Source organism: Panulirus ornatus, chromosome 13, assembly GCF_036320965.1.
Source record: "Panulirus ornatus isolate Po-2019 chromosome 13, ASM3632096v1, whole genome shotgun sequence".
Classification (NCBI taxonomy): domain Eukaryota; kingdom Metazoa; phylum Arthropoda; class Malacostraca; order Decapoda; family Palinuridae; genus Panulirus; species Panulirus ornatus.
In genome coordinates this window covers 60,541,526-60,561,888 of record NC_092236.1, presented here as the reverse complement: position 1 = coordinate 60,561,888, position 20,363 = coordinate 60,541,526, and the positions used below count along the sequence as shown (strand labels likewise).

General features: G+C 40.5%; 1 protein-coding gene across 5 annotated transcripts in view; it reads right to left on the bottom strand.

Annotated features, from left to right (window-relative positions):
• Positions 1–1,462: 1,462 nt before the first annotated feature.
• The window catches only part of LOC139752961 (uncharacterized), a 127,221-nt gene continuing 108,320 nt past the window's right edge, over positions 1,463–20,363 (bottom strand). For 4 of the 5 annotated variants that reach the window (XM_071669088.1, XM_071669089.1, XM_071669091.1 and 1 more), the window contains exon 13: positions 1,463–11,998. In XM_071669088.1, coding sequence (XP_071525189.1) covers positions 11,663–11,998 — 336 coding nt within the window. In that variant the 3' untranslated portion in view covers positions 1,463–11,662. The remainder of the gene's footprint in view (positions 11,999–20,363) is intronic. The other variant, XM_071669092.1, reaches the window with a different exon arrangement.

The following is a 20,363-nucleotide window of genomic DNA, read 5'->3' as shown; positions in this document are numbered from 1 at the left end:
TCTTCATGCTGCATGACAAAAGCATGAAAAAGTATGGATCAAAGAAGCACAACACATGAAACATAATACAACAGCTTCATCCCTAACTTCTTTGTATGTATATCAATGGCATGGTAAACAAACTTGAATATTCTAAACAAAGGAAAGTATACATAATTTCCAGCATTTCTTTGGTAGACTAAACACGGTTAAGCCCATTCTTAAACAGATCCTCAGAGCCATTAACTCTAACATCCATACTTCTTCCTAAGAAGAAAAATTTACCCCAGGTAATGGTAAAATTTGAATGATTTCAATCCTGAACCGAATGCACTAACCAATACTATATGGAATACATCCACGTGCATATTTACGTACAACTTCACAATTACTGCTTGAATACTTTTATGACAAAGACATCATAGCTTGCAATATGTATGACATTAGAAAGGTTTGAATTAATATAAACTAGGGATTGTGAAGAGAGAATACTACCCATATATTTCCTGTGTAAAAAAAAATGAGAGTTGGGAGTAGGGGCTGAAAACCCTCCCCTCCTTTATTATTACTTTCCAAATAGGAATGTGGGAAGGAGCAAAATAATGATTTTTCCTCCAAAACTCAGTCATCTGCTCTAACATTAACTTGCTGATGCACAAAATGATGAACAGTATAAAATCTATTAATATACAACACCAGGATCCATTTTACGGTGCTCCTGCAGCTTTGAGGTTTATTCAGAACAGGAGCAGGGAAATAATGGACTTTTATGAAACAAAAAAAGGTTCTTGACAAAAATGTACTTAATTTTGTCAACTAATGATGATACAATGAGTCTGTGGAATCTTTAAAGCACTAGAACCTAATGGTTACCCACAACTATTAAGCTTGGCAAAATATATTCCTTTCACTGTTATTGCATGATTCATATTTGATTCTGAGACGCACACATTTTTGGCATTCCATTAGTACATGTTCCACAGTAATACTGCAGTTGCAGATGTCACATAATGGGGCAGGTCTGCCCTCCATTAAGTTACCATAAGTCAATACAGTATGGTGAATCTTCAATTGAAAAAGAAATGTCTATAAAAGTGGTGATTCTTGATGAAGGAGAAATGCCACACTTTAACACTATCTTTATCCTATGTAGTTTGTTATCATTTTGGGCAATGGACTGAACCAGGGCATGTGAAGCATCTGAGGTAAACCATGGAAAGGTCTGTGGGGCCTGGATGTGAATAGGAAGCTGTGGTTTCGGTGCATTATAAATGACAGCTAGAGACTGAGTGTGAACGAATGTGGCCTTTTTGTCTGTTTTCCTGGCGCTATCTCACTGAAGCGGGGGGTAACAATGCTGCTTCCTGTGGGGTGGAATAGTGATGGGAAAGGATGAAGGCAAGCAAGTACGAAAGTGTACAAGTGTATATATTTACATGTATTTCTAAGTGCTGGTATGGGCATTTATGTATATATATATATATATATATATATATATATATATATATATATATATATATATATATATATGTGTGTGTATATGAGTGGATGGGCCATTCTTCTTCTGTTTCCTGGCACTACCTCGATGACACAGGAAACAGTAATTAAGTACAATGATTAAATAAAAAATATATTTTCTTTCTATTATACTTTGTCGCTGTCTCCCACGTTAGTGAGGTAGCGCAAGGAAACAGATGAAAGAATGGCCCAACTCACCCACATACACATGTATATACATACATGCCCTCATACGCATATATACATAACTATACATTTCACACAAACATATACATACACAGACATATACATATATACACATGTACATATTCATACTTGCTGCCTTCATCCATTCCCGTCGCCACCCTGCCCCACATGAAACGGCACTCCCCTTCCTGCCCTACGTGCACGAGGTAGCGCTAGGAAAAGAAAACAAAGGCCAAATTCACTCACAGTCTCTAGCTGTCATTTGTAATGCATCAAAACCACAGCTCCCTTTCCATGGTTTACCCCAGAGGCTTCACATGCCCTGGTTCAATCCACTGACAGCACGTCAACCCCAGTATATTTTTTTGTCATTATACTTAACCAGTTTCCCGCATCAGCGAGGTAGTGCAAGGAAACTGATGAAGAATGGCCCAACCACTCATATACACATATATATAATATAAATGCCCATACATGCACATGTACATATCAACATTTACATACAGAGACATATATACACATGTACATATCCATACTTGCTGCCTTCATCCATTTCTTTTGCTACTCCACCCTACAGGGAACAGTAATTAAGTATAATAAATAAAGAAATATACATATTTACATCCTTTTATTATTATACTTAACCGGTTTCCCATGTCAGCGAGGTAGCACAAGGAAACAGACACACACATATATATATATATATATATATATATATATATATATATATATATATATATATATATATATAAATGCCCATACATGCACATATACATATCAAAATATACATACACAGACACATACATATATAAACATATACATATCCATAATTGCTGCCTTCATCCATTTCTGTTGCTACCTGGCCCCACACGAGTGGATCTGGCAGTGGATGGAACCATGGAAGGGGAAGTGAATCATAGGGTGGGGGAGGGGGCAAAAATCCTGGGAGCCTTGAAGAATGTGTGGAAGTCGAGAACATTATCTCGGAAAGCAAAAATGGGTATGTTTGAAGGAATAGTGGTTCCAACAATGTTGTATGGTTGCGAGGCGTGGGCTATGGATAGAGTTGTGCACAGGAGGGTGGATGTGCTGGAAATGAGATGTTTGAGGACAATGTGTGGTGTGAGGTGGTTTGATCGAGTAAGTAACGTAAGGGTAAGAGAGATGTGTGGAAATAAAAAGAGCGTGGTTGAGAGAGCAGAAGAGGGTGTTTTGAAATGGTTTGGGCACATGGAGAGAATGAGTGAGGAAAGATTGACCAAGAGGATATATGTGTCGGAGGTGGAGGGAACGAGGAGAAGTGGGAGACCAAATTGGAGGTGGAAAGATGGAGTGAAAAAGATTTTGACTGATCGGGGCTGAACATGCAGGAGAGTGAAAGGCGGGCAAGGAATAGAGTGAATTGGATCGATGTGGTATACCGGGGTTGACGTGCTGTCAGTGGATTGAATCAGGGCATGTGAAGCGTCTGGGGTAACCCATGGAAAGCTGTGTGGGGCCTGGATGTGGAAAGGGAGCTGTGGTTTTGGGCATTATTGCATGACAGCTAGAGACTGAGTGTGAACGAATGAGGCCTTTGTTGTCTTTTCCTAGCGCTACCCCACACACATGAAGGGGGAGGGGGATGGTATTCCATGTGTGGTGAGGTGGCGATGGGAATGAATAAAGGCAGACAGTGTGAATTGTGTGCATGGGTATATATGTATGTGTCTGTGTGTGTATATATATGTGTACATTGAGATGTATAGGTATGTATATTTGCGTGTATGGACGTGTGTGTATATACATGTGTATGGGGGTGGGTTGGGCCATTTCTTTCGTCTGTTTCCTTGCGCTACCTCACAAACGCGGGAGACAGCGACAAAGCAAAATTATAATAATAATATAATCAACCTCTCATTCATTTTCAGTCCAAAACTTTTCAGCACACCCTCTTCAGCTCTCTAATCCACACTCCTCTTATTACTATGCCTCTTTCTTACTCTTTTATTGCTTACATGATCAAAACATCTCACACAACATATTGTCCTCAAACATTTCAACTTCAACAAATCCACCCTCCTCTGCATATCATCATATGCAGCCCAAGCCTCAAATCCATACATTATGAGGACTAGTATACCTTCAAACATACCCATTTTTGCCCTCACAAATAATGATCTCTCTTTCCACGTATTCTTCAATGCTCCCAGAACCTTAACCCCCTCAACCACCCTATGACTCACTGCCATCATCATCATTCCAATCACTCTCATTTCCACTCCCTGGTACCTAAAACACTTCACTTCTCCAAAATTTATCCACTTAAACACACACTTATTAACCTGTCCTTCAGCCCTGCTAAGCTTAATAACTTTGCTTTTATCAACATTACTCCCAACTTCTATCTTTCACACACTTTCCTTAAACTCAGATATCAACTTCTACAGTTTCTCACTTAAATCTGCCATCAGTGCTGTGTCATCCGCAAACTAGAAGTGATTCACTTCTCAGGCATGCTCACTCTCTAAGACTACATACTTGCCCCTCTCTCAAGATCCTTGCATTTACCTCCCTCACCAGCCCATTCATAAACAAAGTAAACAACCATGGAAACATGACATTTCCCTACCAAGTGGAACTCCCACTTTCCTCTATACTTAACAGCACACACAACATACACTCTTGAAAAAACTTGTCTCTGTTCCTAGTAGCTTTCTTCCTATACCATATATTCATAAAACTTTCCACATGGCATGTCTATCAGCCATATCATATACTTTCTCCTGTTCCATAAATGTCAAATACAAATCCTTTCTTTATCTACTGCTCACACACATTCTTTAAAATCATGTTATGTTTACCTGCTCAAGATTACACTGAGTGAAAAGCCACCTTTGATGAGGCTTTCATCAGGAGTACACTCTTGTAAATGAACCTCTCACTCCAAAGGAGTCCACATTTCCTTGCTATTGGAAGTAAAGCAGCCTTGGGCTGCAGGAGCCTTTAAAAAGATTCTAGTTAACACCAGGCCTCCTTCACAGAAATAGGTCCCGGGGTAATTAAAAATAAATTAAAAAAAAAATCATGAGGCATTATAAATGTAGATTTTCAAAAATGAAAAACTATTTCAGTATGAAGACAGATCCCCATGAGCATCTAAGAGAGCCTTTGCTTGCAGGTCATTTGTTCTTTAAACACCATGTAAGTAGGGGACTTCATAAGAATTCCCACCATCCTTCAACCAAAGTCCTGTGTAGAGGCTGGCTGATGCTTATAGGTATTTGTCAACCATTATAGTTAACTGGCAAGTCACCCGGACATTATGACATCACAGCAGAACTCTCAATGCAGCACACACTCCACCCTACCACTCACATCATTCACTGATTGTTTGTGCATGCCTCTGGCCTGTTACTGTTCGAAATCAGGATGTGGTTCTTTGGCCTTCAGCCTTCAGCTGAGAAATGGTTCTCAATCTAAAGACAGAACCACACACACACTGGATTGCATATCCATACAAAGGAAGGAGGGCTTTAGAAAAAAAATGTTCTGGCCCCTAAGCAGAATATCATAATCTAAAAGCAATAATCCAGTGCCACACAAGGGAAGATGTCTGAAAACTGGCTATAAATGTCTGTCTATAAGGTTCAGAGATTGCCTAAAACTCATTTTATAAATCCCATCCCATAAATCATTCCTTGAAAAATGGCCAGAGTGCAAGCCATCTCCTTACATCAGGAAATTCTACAAGACATGACAGTCCATAAGGGGTACATTCACCTTCATCCAACTGGAAACTAGTCCTTAATGACATGAGAACTGAGGAACTTGAAGGAATCAACAAATGATCTACATAAATATCAGTGAGCATGAATTTCCGTGCCAAGCTTAACTGGGCTTAATAAGAGGTCAGGTTAAAGGACAGGTCATCACAAACACTAACATTACAAAAGGTAAAACATCCCAGCAATTAATTAAACATGATAATTCCTAAATTAACTTCTCTCCTCTTAAAGAAACTTAGGTTTCAGGCAACTCTTATATGACAAAATCTGTAATTCAAAACACTCTTATACTATTGAGGCTCCTTGCTTAGTGACTCTTTTCAGGAATGCATCAAATACACTAAATGAAATCACTTTAAATGAAGCCAACTTTACCAAAGGTGTGCATGAAATAAAATGAACTGGAGCAATATGGTATGATGAGAGTGATGTGCTGTCAATAGACTGAACCATGGCATAAGAAGCAGTTTGGGAAATCACAGAAAGGCCTGTGGGGCCTAGATATGGATGTGGGGCTGTGATTTTGGTGCATTACACATGACAGCCAGAGAATGGATGTGAACGAATGAGGTCTTTCTTCGCCTGTTCCTGGCACTACATTGTTAATGCAGGAAACTGAGCAAGTACGAGAAAAAAATTACCAAATGACTTAATTCTATGTAATGGGGTTGTGTTCCTTCGGAACATTTCCCCACATGTGCTGTTCTGTATGTCTCTTTCAAACATCTAAGATTACCAATGTATGGCAAAATAAACTGCTTTACTGATATTGATATGACACCATGCATTACTACATCCCTTTAACAAGTTACTGTCATCCACTATCATACCACGTATTGCATTAACACAACCAAAACCACTGCTCTAGATGCTGGGCATGGGAGACTTAACTGCCACATCTTTTTACATTTTTGGATGCACTCTAAGGACGGAAGAAGGAGAACCAGGAGACCAAAGTGGACAAGTAAGGATGAAGTGAAAAAGATTTTGAGCGATCGGGGCCTGAACATGCAGAAGGGTGAAAGGTGTGCAAGGAATAGAGTGAATTGGAACAATGTGGTATACTGGGGTCAACATGCTGTTAATGGATTGAACCAGGCATGTGAAGCGTCTGGGGTAAACCATGGAAAGTTTTGTAGGGCCTGGATGTGGAAAGGGAGCTGTGGTTTCGGTGCGTTACACATGACAGATAGAGACTGAGTGTGAATGAATGTGGCCTTTTTTGTCTTCTAGTACTACCTCACACAAATGCATGTGGGGGGATGCTATTTCATATGTGGCGGGGTGGCGGTGGGAATGGATAAAGGCAGCAAGTATGAATATGTACATGCATATATATGTATATGTCTGTGTATGTATATGTATGTATACGTTGAAATGTATAGGTATGTACATGTGCGTGTGTGGACGTTTATGTATATACATGTGTATGTGGGTGGGTTGCGCTATTCTTTTATCTGTTTCCTTGCGCTACCTTGCTAACATGGGAGAAAGCGACAAAGCATAACAGAATAGAATTGATATATATATTTATCTATCTATTATACTTTGTCGTCTTCTGTGTTAGTGAGGTAACACAAGGAAACAGACAAAAGAATAGCCCAACTCACCCACATACAAATGCATATACATAAATGCCCACACACACACATATACATACCTATACATTTCAATATATACATACATATACATACACAGACATATACTCATACTTGCTGCCTTCATCTATTCCCGTCACCACCCCGCCACACATGAAATGGCACCCCCCTCCCCCTGCGTGTGCACGAGGTAGCGCTAGGAAAAGACAACAAAGGCCACATTCATTCACACTCAGTCTCTAACTGTCATGTGCAAAGCACCAAAAACACAGCTCCCTTTCCACATCCAGGCCCCACAGAACTTTCCATGGTTTATCCCAGACACTTCACACGTGCTAGATCAATCCAGTGACAGCACGTCGACCCTGATATACCACATCGTTCCAATTCACTCTATTACTTGTGCGCCTTTCACCCTTCTGTATGTTCAGGCCCCGGTCGCTCAAAATCTTTTTCACTCCATCCTTCTATCTCCAATTTGGTCTACCACTTCTCCTTGTTCCCTCTACCTCTGACACATATATCCTATTTGTCAATCTTTCCCTACTCATTCCCTCCATGTGACCAAACCATTTCAAAACACCCTCTTCTGCTCTCTCAACCACACTCTTTTTATTACCACACATCTCTCTTACACTTTCAAACCACCTTACTCGATCAAACCACCTCACACCACATATTATCCTCAAACATTTCATTTCCAACACATCCACCCTCATCCGCACAACCCAATCTATAGCCCATGCCTTGCAACCATACAACATTGTTAGAACTGCTATTCCTTCAAACATACCCATTTTTGCTCTCCAAGATAACGTTCTTGCCTTCCACACATTCTTCAATACTCCCAGAACCTTTGCTCCCTCCCCCACCCTGTGACTTACTTCCGCTTTCATCATTCCATCCTCTGCTAAATCCACTCCCAGACATCTAAAACACTTCCCTTCCTCCAGTTTTCCTCATTCAAACTTACCTCCCAATTAACTTGTCCCTCAACCCTACTGAACCAAATAATAACCTTGCTCTTATTCACATTTACTCTCAACTTTCTTCATTCACACACTTTACCAAACTCAGTCACCAACTTCTGCAGTTTCTCACCCGAATCAGCCACCAGCGCTGTATCATCAGCGAACAACAACCGACTCACTTCCCAAGCCCTCTCATCCACAACAGACTGCATACTCGCCCCTCTCTCCAAAACTTTTGCATTCACCTCCCTAACAACCCCATCCATAAACAAATTAAGCAACCATGGAGACATCACTCACCCCTGCCGCAAACCAACATTCACTGGAAACCAATCACTTTCCTCTCTCCCTACTCGTACACATGCCTTACATCCTCGGTAAAAACTTTTCACAGCTTCTAGCAACTTACTTCTCACACCTCATACTCTTAAAACCTTCCACAGAGCATCTCTATCCACCCTATTATATGCCATCTCCAGATCCATAAATGCTACATATAAATCCATCTGTTTTTCCAAGTATTTCTCACACACATTCTTCAAAGCAAACACCTGATCCATACATCCTTTACCACTTCTGAAACCACACTGCTCTTCCCCAATCTTATGCTCTGTACATGTTTTTGCTGTCTCAGTCAATACTCTCCCATACAATTTCCCAGGAATACTCAATAAACGTATGCCTCTGTAATTTGAACACTCACCCTTATCCCCTTTGCCTTTGTACAGTGGCACTATGCATGCATTCTGCCAATCCTCAGGCACTTTACCATGAACCATACATACAATGAATATCCTTACCAACCAATCAACAACACTGTCACCCCCTATTTTCATAAATTCTACTGCATTACCATCCAAACCCACCACCTTGCTGGCTTTCATCTTCCGCAAAGCTTTCACTACCTCTTCTCTGTTCACCAAAACATTCTCCCTGACCTTCTCACTTCGCACACCACCCCAACCAAAACACCCTATATCTGCCACTCTATCATCAAACACATTCAACAAACCTTCAAAATACTCACTCCATCTCCTTCTCACTTCATCACTACTCGTTATTACCTCCCCATTTGCCCCCTTCACCGATGTTCCCATTTGTTCTCTTGTCGTACGCACTTTATTTACCTCCTTCCAAAACATCGTTTTATTCTCCCTAAAATTTGATACTCTCTCACCCCAACTCTCATTTGTCCTCTTTTTCACCTCTTGCACCTTTCTCTTGATCTCCTGCAGCTTTCCTTTATACATCTCCCAGTCATTTGCACTACTTTCCTGCAAAAATTGTCCAAATGCCTCTCTCCTCTCTTCCACTAACAAATTACTTCATCCCACCATTCATTATACCCTTTCTAATCTGCCCACCTTCCACCTTTCTCATGCCACATGCATCTTTTGAGCAAGCCATCATTGCTTCCCTAAACACATCCCATTCCTCCCCCACTCCCCTTACATCATCTGCTCTCACCTTTTGCCATTCTGCACTCAATCTCCCCCTGTACTTCCTCACACAAGTCTCCTTTTATACCTGACATAATCAAGGAAAATATCTTATAATACTTCCCCAAGCAAACAGATACACATTAAGTATGAAGCAAATAATCACAAGAATCTTGAAATGCTTCATTATAGCCCTTAATGACCCCCAAACACCATTTCATTGCCAGATTCATATTCAGCATGAAAAATAGTCCTACCACTGAGAATGTCAAGCAAATCTATTTCCCTTCCAAAAAGTATAAGTTTTGGGTTCTTTTTACCCCCAAAGACTTTTTGTTTTAAATTTGCAATATAACATAATGGAATGCTTCTATACATGAAGTAATTATGAAATATATCTCATAAGCTTCCCCAACCAAACAGATACCCATTAAATATGAAGCAAATATTCAGAAGAATCATTAAATACTTCATTACAGTCCTTAACAACCCCTAAATACCATTTCAACCCCAGATTCAAATTCAGCATAAAAAAATAGTCCTAACAGAGAGATTAACAAGTATTACCCTTTGTATAAGACAAAAAATTGCAGGTATTATTTCCGGGTATCTTTTAGCCCCAAAAACTTTTAAAACTGAAATACAATATAATGAAATGCTCCTATACTTGAAAGAATAATAATATATATCATATAATGCTTCCCTACGCAAACATATACCCACTAATATGAAACATGTAATCACAAGCATCTTTAAATACTTAATTATAGCCTTTAAGGACCCCAAAACACCATTTCCACCCCATTCATTATTAAAAAGTAGTCTCAATACTGATGTGGTGTAGGTGAAGATTGGAGAATTTACTGATACAATTAGACAGGACTGTCTGCCACTTCATTTGATATCTGGCATTTCATGAATGGCTGGCAAGGTTTCTTTAACTGTTGGAGTTTATAGTCTTTGAGGGTGAAATTCTAAATTATAGGGAAGTAGAGTGTAAATATGTAACTATGCAGCATAAACAGAAGTGTCCATACTTTGTCAATGACATTAAGTTGAACAAGTCTAAATAGATAAAATATAAAACAAGAGATAGCTGTAATGGTAAAAACAAAATAAAGAAGCATATATGTATACAGGAAATGAAAAAAAGTAAAATTGAAGCAAACCACAAAAAATGGTCACTGCCTTTTGGTTTGCACACTATGCTGACAACACTTGCAACCCTATAATTCCTAAGAGAACAAAGTATTTCTAATGTGTGTCTTGTAAACCATGAAAAGAAAAGAAAGAATATTGATCTGGAAATGAAGAGCCAGAATTCATTTAGACTGGGTAGTGGATCACCAAACACACACATTGAGTCAGCAAAGATGAAGTAGTGTGTACTGCCACATCAGTTGTGCTGTGATGTCATTGTGTGTGTGCACATTACTGCAATGGTCATTAGTCCTCTTGATGAGCATCAGCTGACCTCATAAACATTATGATGGTTGAAAGGAAGAATTTTCATGACTCCCCTATATTTGCTTGGGGTCAGATTGCAAATAACCTCCCACCAGCAAAGACTCTGGGGATGCTCACGATGCTGTCTGTTGGTGAGAAATATAAATGCAAGTTTACATGATATAATACTTTAAAGGTACATGATGAATGTCTAGACAGGAAGTCCAAGATATTAAAACCTAAAAAATCATAAAGAACATGATACACATAAAGAATCATGAAGTTTAAGAAATCAATAAACTAAAATAATGATATGATAAAGAATATTATAAAAGTATTTAGACACTCTCCAAGAAAACAATAACCCATAACTATCAAAACCTGCGGGCCTATCATATATAACAGTACAATGATCACATTTGAAGTATTTTCCAATATATATGATGCTATATGATAAAATGTCTTGCATTGTATCAAAACCACAAAGGAATATTTTTGTTTGCTGGGGTGTGGCCTGTTTCATGTTGCAGTTTAACTTTAAAGGGATTTTCCATTTCTTTAATGATTCTAAAATTACATAAATTCATGTAATGCACTGAAATAAAGAGAATATCAATATTCAGTAGAAATTAATTTTCTTTGCAGTGTATCCCTGTTCTTGATTAAAAATATGTGAAAAATTATATTATTCAATAAATTATTGTTTTAAAATACAATACTACAATCTACAATATAATAAATTCTAAGGAAAGTAAAAATTATGATCCTTTTTCAGTTTTCATAGAAATAATATTTTTCTTCTTATGTGGTGATCTTTGGCCCTTTGTCTGCTCCCTTCCCAATTTCCTCTGAGTACGTTTAATTGTTTCAGGAATCATTTCCTTATTGGGCTCTGATTTTGGCTCCTGCTTGGCAGGTGACTTATAATTTGTAAGTTTCACATGAGAAAACACAACTTCTTCATCATCTAGCTCTGCAGTCATGCCCTTGAGATAATCACGATACTTGCGAAGTGCTGAATAGAAGGGGACTTTATCCAAAGCTCTTGGTAGCTGTGCACATCTAGCTGATGATGAAGGCATTACCCATATGTGCTGCAAAAAGAAATTCAGGTTACATTCAAAAGTTATGTCAATCACCTACGAAGAACAAAAGGAAAAAAAAGAAAAGAAGAAAAGAAAAGAAAAAGACCTTTGCCCCCAAACCCACCCAATTGTTCACTTAAGCTCCAATGGTTCCACTTCCTCCAAGCTTTCTCCATTTAAACTCACACTCTAAATAACCTGTCTCACTCACACTCTAAATAACCTGTCTCCCTTAACTTCTAAACCTATTAAAATCACAGTTACACTCAATTTTCTCCTTTTGCACACTCTCCCAAACTCAGACACCAGCTTCTACAGTTTCTCACTTGTATCTCTTGCCAGAGCAGTGTCATCAGCAAACAACAAATGAGTCACCTCCCAAAGCCCCAACCCCCAATCCTTGCAGTTTCTCACTTGTATCTCTCACCAGTGCAGAGTCATCAGCAAACAAGTGACTCAACTCCCAAGGTCCCCCAAACATCAACAAACCTGCTGCTCTTTATAAGACCCTTGCATTCACCTCCCTCACCAAGCCATCCATAAAAAGATCAAACAGCCATGGTAGCATCAAGTGCCCCTGCCACATACCCACACACCGTCACCTTGAAACACTCATCCTCCTCTCTACCAGCCTACTTACATGCCTAACTTTTGTAATAAAACTCCTAAAGCTTCCAAAGGCTTTGCTCCCATGCCAAATACTTGTAAAACCATCCACAGAGAATCTCTATCAACCCTATCTTAAGTTTTCTCAAGATCCATAAATGCTACATAGTATTTTGTTTCAGAGTATCTCACAAGTTCTTCAAGACCTATACCTACTCAACACATCCTCTACCACTCCTGAAACCACACTCTTGTTCCCCAATTTCATGTTCTGTGTATGCTACCCTCCACTAAATCATCATTCTTCCATACAACTTATTCAGTATATTCAACAAATGTAAACCTCCAAAGTCTGAACACTTACCTTTATCCCCCTTGCCTTTATAAATGGCACTATACATGCATTCTGCCAATCCTCAGGCACCTCACCATGAGACATACACTTCATGAAAATCCAAACTAACCAGTCAACAACAGGCATCCTTTTCATAAGAAACTCAACTGAAATACTAACTATTCCAACTGCTTTCCACATTTCATCTTCTGCAAGGCTTTAACCATCTCTTTTCTTTTCAGTAAACCACTTGATCTGACTTTCTCACTTCGCATAACTCCATGACCCAAACACCCTATATTCAGCCACCCTATCATCAAACATATTCAACAATCCTTCTAAGTACTCACTCTACCTCCTCTCTGCCTCATCCTTGCCCATTACCACTTCCCCAATTGCCCCCTTCACTGATATTCCCATTTGTTCTCTTTTTCTTACACTATCAACCTACTAAATCTTTTAACTTAAATGTCATGAAGTATGTTGACACGCCCTAGCTCCCATTTGCCATCTTTATTAGCTCCTGCACCTTCCTCTTGCCCCCATGCCACTCACTAACTCCTTCCCTGTAACTACCTTCATACAGCTCTCTTTTCTCTTTCACTAGCAACTGAGCTTCATCATCTCACCACTCACTACCCTTTCTCACCTGCTCATCTCCCACATTCTGCATATCCCACACTTCCCTTATACATACTAACACTGCTTCCCTAAATGCCTCCCATTCCTTATCCACTCCCTTAGCTACATATATTTTCACCTTTTGCTATTCTATACATAATCTCTCCCAGTATCTCTTCACACATGCCTCTTTTCTAAACTCACTTTCATCACCCTCTTTAACTCAATATTTCCTATCTTCCAAAGGCCTCTACAATTCTTAACCCTTGCCTCCACCAGGTAATGACTAAACATCCCACCAGCTCCCCATCTTGGCACATTCAAACCCAAAAGTCATACTTCAGCATACCTATCAAGCAGTACAAAATCCAATAAAGCCTGTTTACCTTCTTTCCTACTTCACATATGCTTATGTATGTCCTTTTTGAAACCAGGTATCTCCAATCACCAGTCCTTTTTCATAACTCCATATGCTGTTCACCATTTCCATTCACTCTGCAGAATATCCCATGCCCTCAACTGCATTCAAATCACCTACCAGTACCAGTATCCCATGCCCTCAACAGCATTCAAATCACCTACCAGTACCAGTAAGACCTGATATCTCACATCTAATCTACTGACATACTCAGCTGCTCCCACAACCCTCAGCTCTCTTCACCATTCTAATGACCTACCTCTTACACCTCACTTCCATTTTTACCTACATCAGTCTGAAGCTCTTTTTCTTCACTCTTTCATCCATTCCTATTACTCACTCCTTCAGCAGATGTGCTATCCCCGTCCTTTGCTCTTGCTTTAGTCCTCATGCTAAACCCACACTTTATCCCCAGGATATAACCAAACCATTCTTCTCCCTCATCCTTGTGTTTTGTTTCACTCACATCTACAAAATCCAGGTTAGGTTAGGGTAGGATAGGATAGGATAGGATAGGATAGGATAGGATAGGATAGGATAGGATAGGTTAGGTTAGGTTAGGTTAGGTTAGGTTAGGTTAGGTTACCTACCTCTCTCTTTTTCTCATCCTGATTACATCTAAAGACATTCAGAAACCCCACCTTGAGCCTCTGAGGAGAATGAGCACTCCTCGCTTGGCTCGTTTTACTGATCCATCGTTTAGAAACAAATGGAAGATGGGGAGGGTTTCCAGCCACCAGATCCTGCCCCTGTTAGTCACCTACAAAACATGAAATAAGTGGGTTGTACTGTTTACCCCCTATCCCCTAGGATATTTTTTCTTTTTTATACTTGGATTGCCATCTCCAACACTGGCAGTGTGGCATTGGGAGTGGGAAGTTGAGCCTTTGAGGAGGGATCTACACTTGGCACCCTTCTCTGTTCCTTCTTTTGGAAAGGTAAAGCGGGAGGGGAAGATTTCCAGCCCCCCTGCTCTTACCCCTTTTGGTTGCTTTCTGAGACAAGCAGGCAATTCATGGGTAGTATTCTTTCTCCACCATCCCCAGGGATGATATATGATGGTCCACAGGTCAGTGGTAAATCAAGTTATGAAGTTTATTAATTCATTGTTATTGGTATTATTAGCTGTCATGTGTAATGCACCAAACCCACAGCTCTCTATCCACATCCAGGCCCACAGACCTTTCCATGGTTTACCCCAGACGTTTCACATGCCCAAGTTCAGCAAGTTGACCCCGGAATACCAAATCGTTCCAATTCACTCTATGCCTTGCACGCTTCTCACTCTCCTGTATGTTCTGGCCCTGATTGCTTGAAACATTTTTCATTCTATCTTTCCACCTCCAATTTGGTCTTCTGCTTCTCCTTGTTCCTCCACCTCTGACACATATATACTCTTTGTCAATCTTTACTCATTCATTCTCTCCATATGTGCAAAGCACTTCAACACACCCCCCTCTGCTCTCTCAAACACACTTTTTTTATTTCCACACGTCTCTATTACCCTTACGTTACTTACTTATCCACCCTCCTCCTTACAACCCTATCTATAGCCCATGCCTCACGTCCATATAATATTGTTGGAACTACTATTCCTTCAAACATACCCATTTTCGCTCTCCAAGATAACATTCTCTCTTTCCACATACTCTTCATTGCTCCCAGAACCTTTGCTCCCTCCCCACCCTATGACTCACTTCCACTTCCATGGTTCCGTTCGCTGCTAAAACCACTCCCTGATATCAAAAATACTTCACTTCCACCAATTTTTCTCCATTCAAACTTACATCCCAATCAGCTTGTCCCTCAACCATATATTTAATCTTTTTATCATACTTTGTCGCTGTCTCCCGCGTCAGCGAGGTAGCGCAAGGAGACGAACGAAAGAATGGCCAACCCACATACACATGTATATACATAAACGCCCAAACACGCACATATGTATACCTATACATTTCAAAGTATACATACATAAACATACACAGACATATACATATATACACATGCACATACTCATACATGTTGCCTTCATCATTCCTGCTGCCACCCGGCCACACATGAAATGGCACACTCCTCCCCCCGCATGCACGTGAGGTAGCGCTAGGAAAAGACAGCAAAGGCCATATTCGTTCACACTCACTCTCTAGCTGGCTGTCATGTGTAATGCACCAAAAACACAGCTCCCTTTCCACATCCAGGCCCCACACAACTTTCCATGGTTTACCCCAGATGCTTCACATGCCCTGGTTCAATCCATTGACAGCATGTCAACCCCAATATACCATATTGTTCCAATTCACTCTATTTATTGCACACCTTTCACCCTCCTGTATGTTCAGGCCCCGATCGTCCAAAATCTTTTTCACTCCATCCTTCCACCTCTAATTTGGTCTCCCACTTCTCCTCGTTCCCTGAACCTCTGACACACATATCCTCTGTGTCATTCTTTCCTCACTCATTCTCTCCATGTGACCAAACTATTTCAAAACACCCTCTTCTGCTCTCTCAACCACACTCTTTTTATTACCACATATCTCTCTTACCCTTTCATTACTTACTTGATCAAACCAACTCACACCACATATTGTCCTCAAACATTTCATTTCCAACACATCCACCCTCCTTTGCATGATCCTATCTATAGCCCACACCTCACAACCATACAACATTGTTGGAACCACTATTCCTTCAAACATACCCATTTTTTGCTCTCCGAGATAACATTATCACCTTTCACACGTACTTCAATGCTCCCAGAACCTTCGCCCCCTTCCCACCCTACGACACTTCCACTTCCATGGTTCCATCCACTGCCAAATCCACTCCCAGGTATCTAAAACACTTCACTTCCTCCAATTTTTCTCCATTCAAACTTACCTCCCAATTGACTTGTCCCTCCACCCTACTGAACCTAATTACCTTGCTCTTATTCACATTTGCTCTCAGCATTCTTCTTTCACACACTTTACCAAACCCAGCCATCAACTTCTGCAGTTTCTCACCCAAATCAATCACCAGCACTGTATCATCAGCGAACAACAACTGACACTTCCCAAGCCCTCTCATCCACAACAGACTGCATACTTGCCCCTCTCTCCAAAACTCTTGCATTCACTTCCCTAACATCCCCATCCATAAACAAATTAAACAACCATGGAGACAACACACACCCCTGCCACAAACTGACATTCCCTGGCAACCAAACACTTTCCTCTCTTCCTACTCGTACACATGCCTTACATCCTCAGTAAAATCTTTTCACTGCTCCTAGCAACTTACCTCCCACAACATATACCCTTAATACCTTCCACAGAACATATCTATCAACTCTATCATATGCCTTCTCCAGATCCATAAATGCTACATACAAATCCATTTGTTTTTCTAAGTATTTCTCACATACATTCTTCAAGGCAAGCACCTGATCCACACATCCTCTACCACTTCTGAAAGCACACTGCTCTTCCCCAATCTGATGCTCTGTACATGCCTTGACCCTCTCAATCAAAACCCTCCCATGTAATTTCCCAGGAATACTCAACAAAATTATACCTCTGTAATTTGAACACACCTTTATCCCCTCTGCCTTTGTACAATGGTACTATGCATGGATTCTGCCAATCCTCAGGCACTTCACCATGAACCATACATACACTGAATATCCTCACCAACCAGTCAACAACACAGTCACTCCCTTTTTTTAATAAATTCCACTGCAATACCATCCAAACCCGCCGCCTTGCTGTCTTTCATCTTCCGTAAAGCTTTCACTACCTCTTCTCTTTTTACCAAATAATTCTCCCTGACCCTCTCACTTCACACACCACCTCGACCAAAACACCCAATATCTACCACTCCATCATCAAACACTTTCAACAAACCCTCAAAATACTTACTCTAATACTTACTTTATCTCCCTCTCACTTCACCACTACTTGTTATTACCGCCCCATTTGCCCCCTTCAACGATGTTCCCATTTGTTCCCTTGTCTTATGCACTTTATTTACCTCCTTCCAAAACATCTTTTTATTCTCCCTCAAATGTAATGATACTCTCTTACCCGAACTCTCACACTTGCCCTCTTTTTCATCTCTTGCACCTTTCTCTTGATTTCTTGCCTCTTTCTTTTATACATCTCCCAGTCATTTGCACTATTTCTATGCAAAAATTGTCCAAATGCCTCTCTCTTCTCTTTCACTAACAATCTTACTTCTTCATCCCACCACTCACTACCCTTTCTAATCTGCCCACCTCCCCCCTTTTTCATGCCACAGGTATCTTCTGCGTAAGCCATCACTGCTTCCCTAAATACATCCCATTCCTCCCCCCACTCCCCTTATGTCACTTGCTCTCACCAATTTCCATTCTGCACTCAATCTCTCCTGGTACTTCCTCACACAAGTCTCCTTTCCAAGCTCACTTACTCTCACCACTCTCTTCACCCCAACATTCTTCTTTTCTAAGGTTGATGAAAGGGGAAAAGAAAAGATAATGAATATTACTTACAAATTTTGGAGGAACTGAAAAACCTCTTTTAAAATGTGTCAGGTCATAGTTACTGAGAAAGATATGAGAGGGAATGTGTAGGGAAAGAAACGTTTATCAAAACAGTCCACCCTTGAGTTACCAATGGCCACATGATAATCACATGACACAGCAGCTTGCCAGGTATCGTGTGGTCTAGCTAGTGGTGGGGGTCACACAAGCAGCCAGTTCTTGAGAGCAAAATCCCATGTAATACCTATAGAAGAAGAAAAGCAAACCACCTTTGCAGCATAGGGAAAGCAGATTAAGTTTTGAAGTTACCATAGGAGAGTTTATAGTTCTGAACACTTTTAACTAAACTTTGTCAAGTAAGGATGCAAAGCTAGAACCACCCAAGATGTTAAGAGCAGTACTCCACACAAGGGTGTATCAATCTTTTGTATATACATAGTAACTGTTCGGAGAAAAAGAAGTTTTGCCAAGTATGCTCAGTGAGTCAAGGAGTGGAATTACAGAACCACTGAAGGAGAGAAGAAAGACATGAGGAGGTTTTAGTAGAGAGAAGGCAGAAACTGGGTCTTGGAGGCATTAGACTTAACCAGATTTTGTCTTCTCCACTGTGATATCCTGTCCAAGTTTGAGTTTACTGAGGAAATTGTATCAGGACTATATGCATATGGAATGAGAGAAGAAGTAGAACTGAAGAGTGTAGAGGAATGCAGTGTTGAGTCATCAGCATATGAGAGCATTTGATCATTTGTGGAAAAAATGAAATCAATGATAGAAAGGAGAAAAAGAGTAGGACACATGATAAAACCTTAAGGGACACCACTTTTTGTGGATAAAGGGGTAGAGGTTAAACCATTAGCAACCACAGAGACAGATCTGCCAGAGAGGAAGCTAGATGCGAGGGACCAATGTGAGGAAAGGAAGCCAAAAGAGGGGAGCTTAGAGATGAGACCCCGATGCCATATCCTGCCAAAACTTTGGATATATCAAGGGCAACTACATCTCATTACCCATAATCTTTCAGGGATGATGACCACAAATCATTAAGGTAGGAAAGAATATCACCAGTGGATTTCACCTTATGGAAGCCACACCGGTGGTCAGAGAGAAGATTGTGAGATTCAAGAAGTCTGATGATAAGGGAGCTGGAGAGGGATTCAAAGACTTTGGAAATATGTTACAGCAACAGGACAATAGTTGGAGGGGTTAGAATGGTCACTCTTCTCAGGGATGGGATGTACCAATACATGTTCACTGAGTTGGAAAAGTTCTGGATTTTAAACAGAAATGGAACACACGAGTAAACAGGAGCAACTTCAGAGCCACACTCTTTCAGTACATGGGGATGAATGTCACCAGCACCTCATGCCTTGCTTGCATCTAGAGAAAGAAGTGCTTTTTGAGCAGCTCGAAGAGATTACAGAATTGGGCATATGACTAGTAAGGGGAGCACCTGGGGGCAAAGGCATGTTAGAGTCATCCAAGATAGAGCTAGAGGAGAAACAGGAACCAAAGAGAGTTGCTTTGTCTATGGGAGAGACAGCTATAGTACTGTCAGGACAGAAAAGTGAGGGAAAAGTAGAACGACAAATATTTTTAGCGATGCCCTTAGCTCAAGACCAAAAAGACCAATCAGTGGTAGACAAAGAGAGGTTATCAAACTTCCTCTGATTAAGAGGACACTTTGCCTCATGGATAGCATACTTGCAATGGTTACCGGCAGTGATAAATGCTGAATGGGAGTCGGAAGAAGGAGAGTTTCTCCCAGCCCGATATGGCTGCATGGCCTTAGAACAGGAATGGTTGAACCATGGACTGGATGGAGGGTTTGTCTTGGAAGAAGGGGTGGTATATGCTTACATTCCCATAACAATAACTTCTGCTATGCATCTGGTGAATA